The sequence below is a fragment of the Phyllobates terribilis genome, unplaced genomic scaffold, assembly GCF_046119375.1.
Source record: "Phyllobates terribilis strain yellow unplaced genomic scaffold, ASM4611937v1 Scaffold_3__8_contigs__length_932513732, whole genome shotgun sequence".
NCBI classification, from domain to species: Eukaryota; Metazoa; Chordata; class Amphibia; order Anura; family Dendrobatidae; genus Phyllobates; species Phyllobates terribilis.
This window is the reverse complement of record NW_027362763.1, coordinates 204,416,292-204,428,326: the sequence shown is the minus strand read 5'-3', so window position 1 is coordinate 204,428,326 and position 12,035 is coordinate 204,416,292. Positions and strand designations below refer to the sequence as shown.

Here is a 12,035-nt window from a genome sequence, read left to right as displayed (position 1 = left end):
AATCTTGGTGGAGTCAGTATAAAATGGACCAACTCCGACTCCAAAAATATATAATAAATTGGGTACAGTAATTCAATGCAGTTTGGGGGGAATATTTTTTCAGAAGAATTTGGGAAAGTTATGAAATGTCCTATAAATGTCTGTCCTATTCCTGATCTAAGGGTCTAGACTTTTAGCTGAGATGAATCTGTGCTGCAGTAAATTTATCACTTAAACATGAGCCATGTATGAGGGAGTCGGGGTCATGGAAATTGAGGAGTCGGAGATTTGGCTTACCGACTCCACAGCCCTGTGGGAAACTCAAACAAAGTGTCATCAGTGGGCAGAGGCTGCGGTCAGTATCGCACCCTGCCCCTCCCTGAAACGAAGAGTCAGTGACCTTCGCTTCAAGGGCAGGGATAGTCCCTGCTCTACTGAGAAAGTGTCGGTTGTTAATTCCCACGAATGCTCAGTAGATTCTTGTCACTGTGCGATGTGCACAACGACCTGCGTTCTCTCACCGGCTCTGATCAGAGATAACAACACTGCAATAGAGCGCACTGTCAGTGCGCTATGTAAGAGGATTACCTGGCGTGCAGAGACCAGCGCTGCCCCCATAAGTGATGTCACTTGGATGGTAGACGGTCTCTGCATGGTCACTAATGACACTCCATTTCAGGGACAGGGCAGAGACCGCAGCCTCCGCCCCCTAATGACACTTCTTTTGAGTATCCCAACTTGCACAGGGATGCTCAAACAAAGCTTCATCAAAAAGGAAGTAGTAAAATAAAATAAAGCAGTTACATAGGGTAGTTATACTTTAATTTAAAAAGTCCGTATTAGAAAATAAATTAGATTATGGCATTAAATCAATAAAAATTGTAAGAAAACAGCTAGACATGTCCCGGATAGGAGGTATGTGTCACACGAGGTGGTTAGCCTCGGCGATATGAGTCCCAGAGAGAAGGCTCCAACAACGATAGGTTGCTGTGAATATTTTTTAAAGGGACCAGATTTTTGGGTCTGGGATTTAGGAGCACACAGAATAGCTGGGTGAGACTGGCCGCTCCAGTATCTCTACTCATTGATTTGAAGGGCCTATTTAAAAAGCAATAGAGCTGCCTCAGTGCTGTCTGTGTGTGGAGTTGGGGCTGGTGAGTAACCAGCAAATGTGAGCAGACTAAGCTTGAAGTCGGACCTGCACTACTGTCTGGTAAAGACCCTGGAATGGTTTTGCCTTCAGTGTGGGAAAGGACTGTGTTTTTCTGTTAGTTTCCTTTATGCCGGAGAAAGGCTGTTTATTTAATTTAAAGACAAAGTTTAGGACGTTCAATAAGCTTTGCCTATTTGACAGGGAAAAACTCATGCATGTGTGGATCCACAGTGGCTACCAAAGAGCATTAATCCCCATGGTATGTAAAATGAAAATTTTATTTTTCATGCCACCCCTTTAAGGCCCAATGAACAAGTTTTCCCAAGACATCAATGTGTATTAAGAATCTGTTACAATTTTTTAACTCAGATTGTGTCATTCCACTTTATGGATTTGTAGGAGGTCCAGTCTGAATCTAGATTATTAAAAATCCAGATGGAACCCCTAGACCAGTGTTTCTCAAACTCCAGTCCTCACGGCCCCCCACACGTCATGTTTTCAGGATTTCCTTAGTATTGCCCAGGTGCTAGAATTATTATTAAGGCATCAGAAACTGCCACAGGTTCTCTCACCTGTGCAATACTAAAGAGATCCTGAAAACACGATGTGTTGGGGTCCGTGAGGACGGGGTTTGGGAAACACTGCCCTAGACGCATTATATAAAGGCAGTGTGAACAAGACTGAAGTATCTGTAAACAGAGTATAGATACAGATAATAAAATGAAAGATAAACCAGTGTAATATTTACTGACCAGTCTTCACAGTTCATTGCATCGCCATAGCCTGGTGTGTCGACAACTGTAAGCCGCAACTTTACACCTCTTTCCTCAATTTCCACTGTAGATGCTTCAATCTCTACTGTGCGTTCAATTTTATCTAATAGACAAAAAAACAAAAGAGATGACAAGTACAAATGTCAAGGATAAAAGATTATATTGTTCCGTATGTACAATATGAAGTGAAGCACCGAAATGACAACCAGACAAACATCGTATTCCCTGTTCTCTTCTGTTTCTAACGACGCTTTACTTAAAAACAAAAATTATTACAAATAAGTGATGACAGATCCAACCAAAATCTGTGCATATTTTTTATAACTTTACAAAAAAAAGTTCTGCTTTTCTCTCAAAAACACTACCACTCAAATCTCTGCTGCACCTATGTATCGCAGTACATGGCAAGCTGCAGAATGCTTTTTTCAGCTATATTACCTAGATGACTCTACAGCATCTCCCGAGTAGTCATTTATGCTCAATACTGATGAAAAGTTAACCAATATGTCAGAAATGACATGTTAGATGAGTTTTCTCACGAATATGGCACTGAACAGCATTCTACATCTTGCTATTGTAACTTGCAGATTACTATAAGTGCAGCAGTATATATTTTTTCATTTATAACCAATTATACGCTTTAAAGACTGTACATTGAGATATTGTGCATACAGTAGACAGTGTAGTTTCTCACCAGCTGCACCAGGGACGATGCGTTCAGGATACAAATCCGTCAAAAAAAGACTGTTAATCAGGGTAGACTTGCCCAAACCAGATTCACCTTAATATAAAAAAAAAAAAAATCTGTTAAGAACTAAAGTTACGGTATCTTTTGCATAAAGCATGAAATGCAACCGACAGTTTTCTATGTGCCGCACAGGGATAGGGACGTGTGTTTGTTCTCAGGCATAGAAGAATGTAACAAACTGCAATTTATGGCAGACAATCAACAAATCCATTACACTAATATCAGCAAGATATTTTAGAGATGGAGCAAACATATTTCTTGGATTTCGTCAGACTTAAAGGCACAAACGCTTCATTATGTCCTAGAGGTGACCTGTCTAACACCCACCACCCCTAAACTGTCATGCAAAGCTGAGAAAACAAGTCCGTCCTGGCTGTCAATTCAATATAATGTGGCACAACTTCTATGCTGCTGCATTATAAAAGTTTTTCTGTGACACTTTTTAAGAAATGATCTTAGAGACCATGAACAACCCAGAACATAAGCTCCACATGGAACCCTGCTCAGCCCATCGATTGCCTTGCCTGTTTCTGGGGTTGCAAGAAAAGCACATGAATAGATCACTCTTGGTCCTTGCAGACATACATCTCAGGTCATTTACATATGTTGCGAGAGGACTGTATAATTAAATTGAAGCGGTATTGTGCATTGGCATATAGGATTAATATTCAGGATCAAATGGTGTTCCCAATGTAATCGATTTAGTGAGGAGAAAGTAAATGGCAACTTCCTTTTATTGTATTTGCAAGACTGCATTGCTGCACTGGCTCTGATTGTCAACACACAGTACAGTGGCATGCAAAAGTTTGGGCACCCCTGGTCAAAGTTATTGTTATTGGTTAAAAGGGTACTGTTAACAGGAACAGTGGAAGTCAAGATAAGGTCTGGAAGACCAACCAAATTTCAGTGAGAGCTACTCGTAGGATTGCTAGAGAGGCAAATCAGAACCCCTGCTTGACTGCAAAAGACCTTCAGAAAGATTTAGCAGACTTTGGAATTGTGGTACATTGTTCTACAGTTCAGACATCTGCACAAATATGGCCTTCATGGGAACAGACATCAGAAGGAAACCTCTCCTGCGTCCTCACCATAAAATTCAGTGTCAGAAGTATGCAAAAGAACATCTAAACAAGCCTGATGCATTGTGAAAACAAGTCCTGTGGACCGATGAGGTTAAAATAGAACTCTTTGGCCAAAATGATCAAAAGGTATGTGTGCTGAAAAATGGCCACAGAATTTCAGGAAAAGAACATGCCACCAACCATTTAAGGGGTTGTCCGGTCAAAAGTGATAAGTCTGCCGTCACTCTGTGTGACGGCAGACTTATGAATCCTCCCAGCGCAGACACTGTGCGCTGGGGGGATTCGCCAGTATGAGACCCAGTAACACAGGGTATGTATGTGTTATACATGCCAGTGGGTACAGCTTCGCTCTCCATAGGCTTGTATTGAGCAAGGGTATGGAGCGAGGCGGCGCTGAATGGCCGGGGGTATGTATAATGTATTCATAGCCGCCGGTCCCGGGCCTCATAACGGCGAATCCCTGCAGTGCACAGTGCATGCGCTGGGGGGAATTCATAAGTCTGCAGTCACACAGAGTGACTGCAGACTTATGCTTAAAGGGGTTGTCCAGTCAAAAGTGATGAGGGTGGCTCAATCATGCTTTGGGGCTGTGTTGCAGCTAACGGCACAGGGAATATTTCCCAGTTAGAGGGACTAATGGATTCAATGACATTTCAACAAATTCTTGATGCAAACATATCACAGTCTGTAAAAAAACGGAAGTTGAAAAGAGGATGGCTTCTACAAATGGATAATGAATAGGGTTGAGCGAGTATGTTCTGTCCGAGTATTTACAGCTGCTCGGTGATAAGGTTAAATCGCTCCCATGTGCATGATTTGCAACTATTTGACAGCTTTATTACATGTGAGAAATGTCTAACAGTTTCAAATCATGCACACGGGAGCGATTTAACCTTATCACTGAGCAGCTGTAAATACTCGGAGCTCGGCCCAAGGGTTAATAGAACATACTCGCTCAACACTAATAATGAATGATCCTAAACACACGTCAAAATACACAATAGACTACCTCAAAAGACGCAAGCTGAAGGTTTTACAATGGCCCTCACAGTCCCCTGATCTGAACATAATTGAAAATCTGTGACTAGACATCAAAATAGCAGTGCATGCAAGACAACCCAGGAATCTCACAGAACTGGAAGAATGGATGAAAATCCCTCAAACAAGAATTGAAAGACTCTTGTCTGGCTACAAAAAGCGTTTACAAGCTGTGATGCTTTCAAAAGGGGATGCTACTAGGTTCTAACCATGCAGTGGGCCAAAACTTTTGCATCGGCCCATTTTACCTTTTGTAAATTTAAAAATGTAAAAGATGCAAATATTTTTTTTTCCTAAAATACAAAGTAAATGTGTCATTTTTAACTTTAGGCCTTTTAGAGATGATTTCATCTTAAACTTGCTTAACTGTTCACAATAATAGTAATTCTGACCAGGGGTGCCCAAACTTTCACATGCCACTGTTTATACACCCTAAAAGCAAAAACTTCTAGTGCACAATACCTCTATACAGAATACAATGGAGTATGTCATTTTACTTGTATGCCCCAGTATGAAACCTATGCCTTACAGGGCTCGTACACACAACCGTACTTTCGGTCCGAGTGCTATCTGTGTAAAAATCGCACCACACATGGACCAATGTTATTCAATGGGGCAGAGCAGATGAGCAATTTTCTCACTGGCTGAATCTTCATGCGAAAAAGTTTCTGCACTAGTTTCTTCCGTAAATCAGATGAAACGCACCCATTCAAGTTTATAGATTCATGAAAAAATATCTGATTCCATACGAAGCCACAGTACAGCATCCGCAATTCTGTAACACGGGAAAGTGTGCATTTTCTAAATCTACTTTAGAAGGTTGTTTTTTTTTTATTTATTTTTTTTAATAAAAAATTATAATTAAATGAAAGATATTCATTTAAAAACATGATGGCCAAGTAGCTATTGTTCTTTAATGTGCCTCATCTGCATTACAATACATTGGCCTTGATGAGGGGCTACTTGGTCAGATTCTCACGATTCATTAGGAAGCACAAATCTTTTCATGAACCAGGAGCTTCTGACTGGAGTAAGATTTAGGGAACACCACATCTCTTCATGAATTAGACAAACTATGGTGTCATTTTTCTGCCGTCCCCAGCTTCGCCCACTTTGCAGAGCTGAGAGAAATTGAAAACGCCAAAAAAGGCATTACATTTTGACGCAACTCTGAATTGCGCCAATATTTGGAGACTTTTCAAAGCAGTTTATGGCAGATTTCTGGCGACACTGCTGTGATGAATCTGGGCCATTGTCTTGATAATAACAATACACTCGAGATAACACACCTATACGCATGTTGCTACAAATATATCCAAGGTCATACAGAAAAAAATAACAGCTGAAATTTATCCTTGTATTCAATATTCACCCAAAGGTGAAAAGTGTTCAAAAAGCCTGTACTTCTGATAGCATTGCAATGCAGGTTGCTCATTTGGCTGCATTAGTGCCTGGGGGAAGGTGGACACCTCCTCAGGCAGCCTCCATCACCAGTCAGTACTGACCTGTGCAGGTCTCCAATCTACATGTTGGCAGGCTGAATTCTTTTGACCAAGATGGATTATAGCAGTTTTTCAAAACCCAGTCTACTACGTCTGAGTCTCAGCCTCCTGTAGGGGTACACTCCCAAAAATGATGCACGTCAGAGCGCACGTTCGCTCTGCCATCACCGGGATTTCGGACGTATGCCCTGATGGGTACACATAACACAATTTCAAAGCACTCTTATGGGTGGTGGCTCATAAAAATGGCTCATGAGTGGAGAAAAAAATAAATTATATTTCTCTGATAGGATACATTACAAAAGTGCCTTATATTTGCTTCTATTATAGATTAATGCAAACTTTGTTGTGAGCACACAAATGCTGGATGTCATGTGAGTGAGTAGAATAGGATTGATCTTAGATCCCCTGGAAGCAAAAGGGCTAAAGTCACCTATACTTTACAACATAAAGGTCTAAATATAGAGGAAATATATATTAAATAATATTTTAGTTATTTTATATTTATATAAAAAAAAATAATCTAAATATATAGGAAATATCTCACAAGAGGATGTTAGACTGCATTTTTATTTATTTTTTCTTGTTCTGTTATTCTATGTTTTAATAAACCATTAAATTTCACTTCACTGTTCTTTTTTATTTCTTACCTACAACCATCAAGGTAAACTCGAATCCTTTTCTCACAGATTTTCTGTGAACCTGATTGGGGAGATTTGCAAATCCAACATATCCAGGGGTTTCTGGATTAGTGAACTGAGCCTGTATGGAGAAGAAAAATATATTATACACTGTCCCATGTAGAAATAGAGAAAATCACAGGTGCTGAGAGCCCTAAACAATCACAACACTGTATGCGAGAGAATGGAGAATAAAAAACCTGCCAGATGGTGCACTATGTAACCAGATCCTCATACAATCAGTATAGAGAATATATACAATGTTACCACTATTCAGCTCCATCAGATAAGGGGCCGGGAGACCCTGTTCCCACTGGAATGCAATAAATACCTAAAATTCACTCATGCAAACATAATAAAAGCTCTACACACAGAAACAATATCTTACTCATACTCAAACAAAAAACAATCCCTGTAAAGTCATCGAGTTCATTTCTGTAAAGTTGCTAGTCCAAGTTCACATGTGGCAGATTTGTTGCAGAGATTTTCAGCCACAGTTATTTGTAAAACAAGTCAGACATCTTTCTAAAGCTGCAAGATATTGCAAACGTTTTTTAACTCGTTTTCCAAAATCAAAACAAACAGAGCATTTTTCAGCAATTTTCCAAATAAGAGCAGCAGCTTTGCATTACTTTTGAAATATTGGAGCAAAAAAGGTGCCACAGTTTGTAATGTGTTAAACTCTGAGCTGGTCCAGACGCCTGTATTCCACAATCCAGGGGCCCCCGCAAGGCTGTGTCGGGTATCTTCTTTTCCGTACGCGCTGGACTGTACGGAAAGCTAGTGTGACAATCCCCATTCTTTTAGGTTTCTATTCGGTTTGTCACTGGGATGTATCGTATTCCCATAACTCGATGGTGAATTATAGTATCTTACACAAAAGAGCACATGGCCTGGAGTAAGGGCCATCCTGTGCAGCTTACAGATGTCACCCCCTGCTTCTCAGCCCCCTCCCTTCTGCTTGCTGCAAAAAGTGTTGAATAAAGCCCCTGTCTCACATAGCGAGATCGCTAGCGAGATCGCTGCTGTGTCACGGTTTTGGTGACGCAACAGCGACCTCACCAGCGATGTCACTATGTGTGACACTTTGCAACGATTAGGCCCCTGCTGTGAGGTCGCTGATCGCTGCAAAGTGTCCTGGACCATTTTTTGGTCGTTGCCCTCCCGCTGGTCAGCACACATCGCTGTGTGTGACCAGAGGGAGCAGCGATCAGGCTGGTAACCATGATAAACATCGGGCTACTAGGGGCACACGCGCACCTAGTAACCCGTTGTTTATCATGGTTACGAGCCTGCTAAAGTGAGCGGTAACCTCCCGCTCACTGTAGCAGAGTGGTAACCATGATAAACAACGGGTTACTAGGTGCGCGTGTGCCCTAGTAACCCGATGTTTACCATGGTTACCAGCCTGCTCCTGCTTCAGCAGGCTGGTAACCAGGAGCAGGACATCGTGGAAAGATTCTTTATTACCTTTGACATCTTGTGAATGATAAGAAATCTGCAAAATAAACAGAAATAGAAGTTATGACAAATTAAGACGGACACATTCATTATTTTATTAGCGTTTGTTACTTTCAGTAAAGTTAGCTATTCCCATTAGACACCTGGTTGTCAAAAATTGTAAAAAAATAAGATACCAATAAGCAAAAAAGAAATGTTGTCCATTTGTCTGTACGTATGACTATGTCCAGCCCACCACCATCCATCTAACCTTCTAACGACCCATGTAGAAAATGTACATTTTATTATGGTGATCTCATGCCATGTGGAGAGTGCTTGTGTTTTTAATCGATTGTGTGTATAAGGAGTATAAATTCCTTTTATCCGAACAGATGACATTCAGCACAATTCATTTGCTTTACTTAGAAATAGGAAACATCAGAAAATGATAAGTGCGATTGGAACAAGCAGTAAAAGGTTAAAAACAAAAAAGGTATAGGAACTAACTAAATACCCATATGTACAAATACCATGCAACAGCACTCTGCAAGTAAAGGGCTTGTCTCAAGCAGGGCTGTGGAGTCGGTAAGCCAAACCTCCGACTCCCTCATACATGGCTCATGTTTAAGTGATAAATAGATTCATCACCGCAAAGTCTAGACCCTTAGATCAGGAATAGGACAGACATTTATAGGACATTTCAGAACTTTCCCAAATCCTTATGAAAAAATATTCCCCTCAAACTGCATTGACATACTGTACCCAATTTATTATATATAAAAAACTGCAGTAGAGCTGCTGCTATAGTAAGATCAGATAGGCAAAGAGCCGCAATCTCAAAGCACCGTATGCCCTGGTGCAAATAATAATGAAATGATAAAAAGAAAAGAGATGCGCTGCAAACCACTCATAAAATACCAAGAGAGTGATTCCTACCTGTCTTAGAGAAAATGGTAGTCCAAATGAAGATATACGCATGCAGCTTCCAGGGGTCCTTTGAAGAAGTCACAACTGCAACTAGAGGTGATGGAGAAGTGCCGGAGTCTGTAGAACAAGCCGTGAGTATTGCAGCGCATCTCTTTTCTTTTTATCAATTTATTATATATTTTAGGAGTCGGTCCATTTTATTCTGACTCCACCAAAATGGGCTCCGACTCCACAGCCCTCGTCTCAAGTTCTTAAATGGGTAAAATTGCAAAGTGCTTGTAGAATCTAGCAACTTTGCAATTTGCTTCCTGTTAAAAAAATGTTCAGGAATAGGTCGATTTTTGATTTTAAAAAGTGTACAGTTCTTGTAGCTCAAGTTACCGACCACCATGTGGTCTCCAGAGTGGCCAGCTGCTTAGGTGAGGAACATATGCCGCTTGTAGGTTCTATGCTATACAGCTCGTGCCGCTCTGAAACTGGTGGAATTGTTGGATCTGATCAGCCTCATTCTCACTGCAATTCTCTCATGATTTTTTTTAGAGGCCTAGACGCTTCTGCTAACAGTATGGGAGAGCGCTCAGTTTAAAGGGAATGTGTCACCCCTCTGGGTGATATCAGACCTCTACTATGGGCATACAAGTGATAGAAAAGTAAATCTATACTTACCTGTATGGCCCATAGTAGAGGTCTGATTGCAGAGAAATCTGGTTTTATAAAGTCTGTTTTCCAGAGGCTTGGCGTCCGGGGGATGCCAAGCAAACCCCTTCTATCTGCTTATTATTCCCCTAAATTGCCGCCTCTGTGCTAAAATACCATATAACCCCCCCCCCCCCCCATACCATTACCCCCCTACCCGAAACGTCACAGAGCCCTGTGACGGGCCCTGCTCTGCCTCCCGGCAATGCGCAAAGTGCGGCTCCCATGGAGCGCATTTTGTTTCCCTCCAGCCCCGTTTGGCTGCGTACTGCGCCTCAGCCTTGTATTGCGCAAGTGACGGTGAGTCACTGAGACTTCCGCTCCGCTGGCAGTACGTTTAGGATAGATTGGAGGGGTGCGAGAGTGTTAGAGGGGAGGCTAAAAAGCAGGAGGTTGCAGAAGTAGAGAGGAGAGATGAGTGCATGGACTAGGGTTTTTGCAGATTCTTGATTAAAGGGGTTTTCCCATAAACAAAAGTACATTTTCATTAATAGATCTTGGAATAACAACTTCCACAATTGGATGAGTTTAAATAAAATGTTCCTGTACTGAGACAACCTTATAAATGTGCCCCTGCTGTGTACTGTGTAATGGCTGTGTCTGACCGTGCAGGGACATGGTCTGATCATACCACATCTCCTGGGCAGGAAGTGGGGGGAAAGGAGGGAAAGAGTATACAGACATTACAGTATGGGATCGCAAAAAGGGAATTAGACCTACCGGTAATTCTGTTTCCAGGTAGTCCCTCAGGACAGCACGATAGGAGGTAGTCTTTGTTTGACTTATAACGGGACAGGATCACAGAGAGGTTAACAGTTCCCTTCCACCTCCAGTGTTTTCCCAATTGCCACCGAAGGATGGATGCAAATGGTCTATATCATCCACCAGAAACTCATATGTAAGAACCACTTTAACAGCTAAAGCTCGACCCAGAGCCTTGGTGACCAGACGAACAAACAACCCACAGGAAGACAGATCCCACGCAAGCCCAAAGATGAAAAAAAAGGGAGGGAAATAAGGGTGCTGTCCTGAGGGACTACCTGGAAACAGAATTACCAGTAGGTCTAATTCCCTTTTTCCAGTATGTCCCTCAGGACAGCACGATAGGAGAAATACCAAATAAATAGCACCAGGGTGAGTACAGAAGCCTCCAGGGACCAAAGTCCTGGGCAGGAACCAGGCCAGATATAAAAAAGATCTGTACGATCAGAAGAAATATAGACATCTAAACAGATCTGCAAAGATAAATCACCATAATGAGTGTCTGATATAGATCTATAATGAAAATATTCAGTATAAATGTGATAAATTATGCAGCTGAAACAGAGAGGGAGAGAGAGACTCCCATGTTGTACCTAAACACCAATAATGAACTGCTGTGATTGTTAGAAAGATACATAACACCGCAGCCATAGAACAGACCTTAAACCCCTCTTATTACCCAGCAAAAGTATGGTGATAGCCTCTGCCCAATGAGGACTGTTGTAGACCAACAATAACCTTGCATGTGCTGAATAACACAGGGCTGTTCCTTCACCGGTCCTCCTGAGCTCAGACTAAACCCTGGTTACAGACCAGCTTACCATAACCCTATGAGTCCTGCAGGACTGAGGCCCTGGACTACTGGAGGATCAAACCAATAACAGTTAGCATATGGATATATAGACAGAGCATTGGGATGCCTATACATTACTCATCCAGGAGCCCATGGATGTCTATTCTGACTCTCTAGATCTCTAGGCCTCAAGTAAGGGGCTGGATATTATTGAAACTAAGGAATATGCAGGCTGGCAGCTAACATCCCCTGCCATTACCATTGCTGGACTCCTCATCAGAACCACCTGATAGAGACCCCGATGTTAATGCCACAGGGAGTCTGGGCTTTGAAATTAATGAAACTGGCCTAAATAAATGCCCTTACCATTAGTTGTGCCATATACATATATATAGGAAGAAAATCAAGAACTGATTTGTCATTCACAGCTGGCTAAATCTAGAACCTGGGTAAAACTCCAGG

General features: G+C 41.7%; 1 protein-coding gene across 3 annotated transcripts in view; it reads right to left on the bottom strand.

Annotated features, from left to right (window-relative positions):
• SEPTIN2 (septin 2) overlaps positions 1 to 12,035 on the bottom strand; it is a 62,741-nt gene that overhangs the window by 36,436 nt on the left and 14,270 nt on the right. For all 3 annotated transcript variants that reach the window (XM_073674555.1, XM_073674556.1, XM_073674557.1), the window contains 4 exons: positions 8,426 to 8,453; positions 6,926 to 7,037; positions 2,600 to 2,686; positions 1,885 to 2,008 (listed from right to left, as the gene is read on the bottom strand). In XM_073674555.1, coding sequence (XP_073530656.1) covers positions 1,885 to 2,008; positions 2,600 to 2,686; positions 6,926 to 7,037; positions 8,426 to 8,434 — 332 coding nt within the window. In that variant the 5' untranslated portion in view covers positions 8,435 to 8,453. The remainder of the gene's footprint in view (positions 1 to 1,884; positions 2,009 to 2,599; positions 2,687 to 6,925; positions 7,038 to 8,425; positions 8,454 to 12,035) is intronic.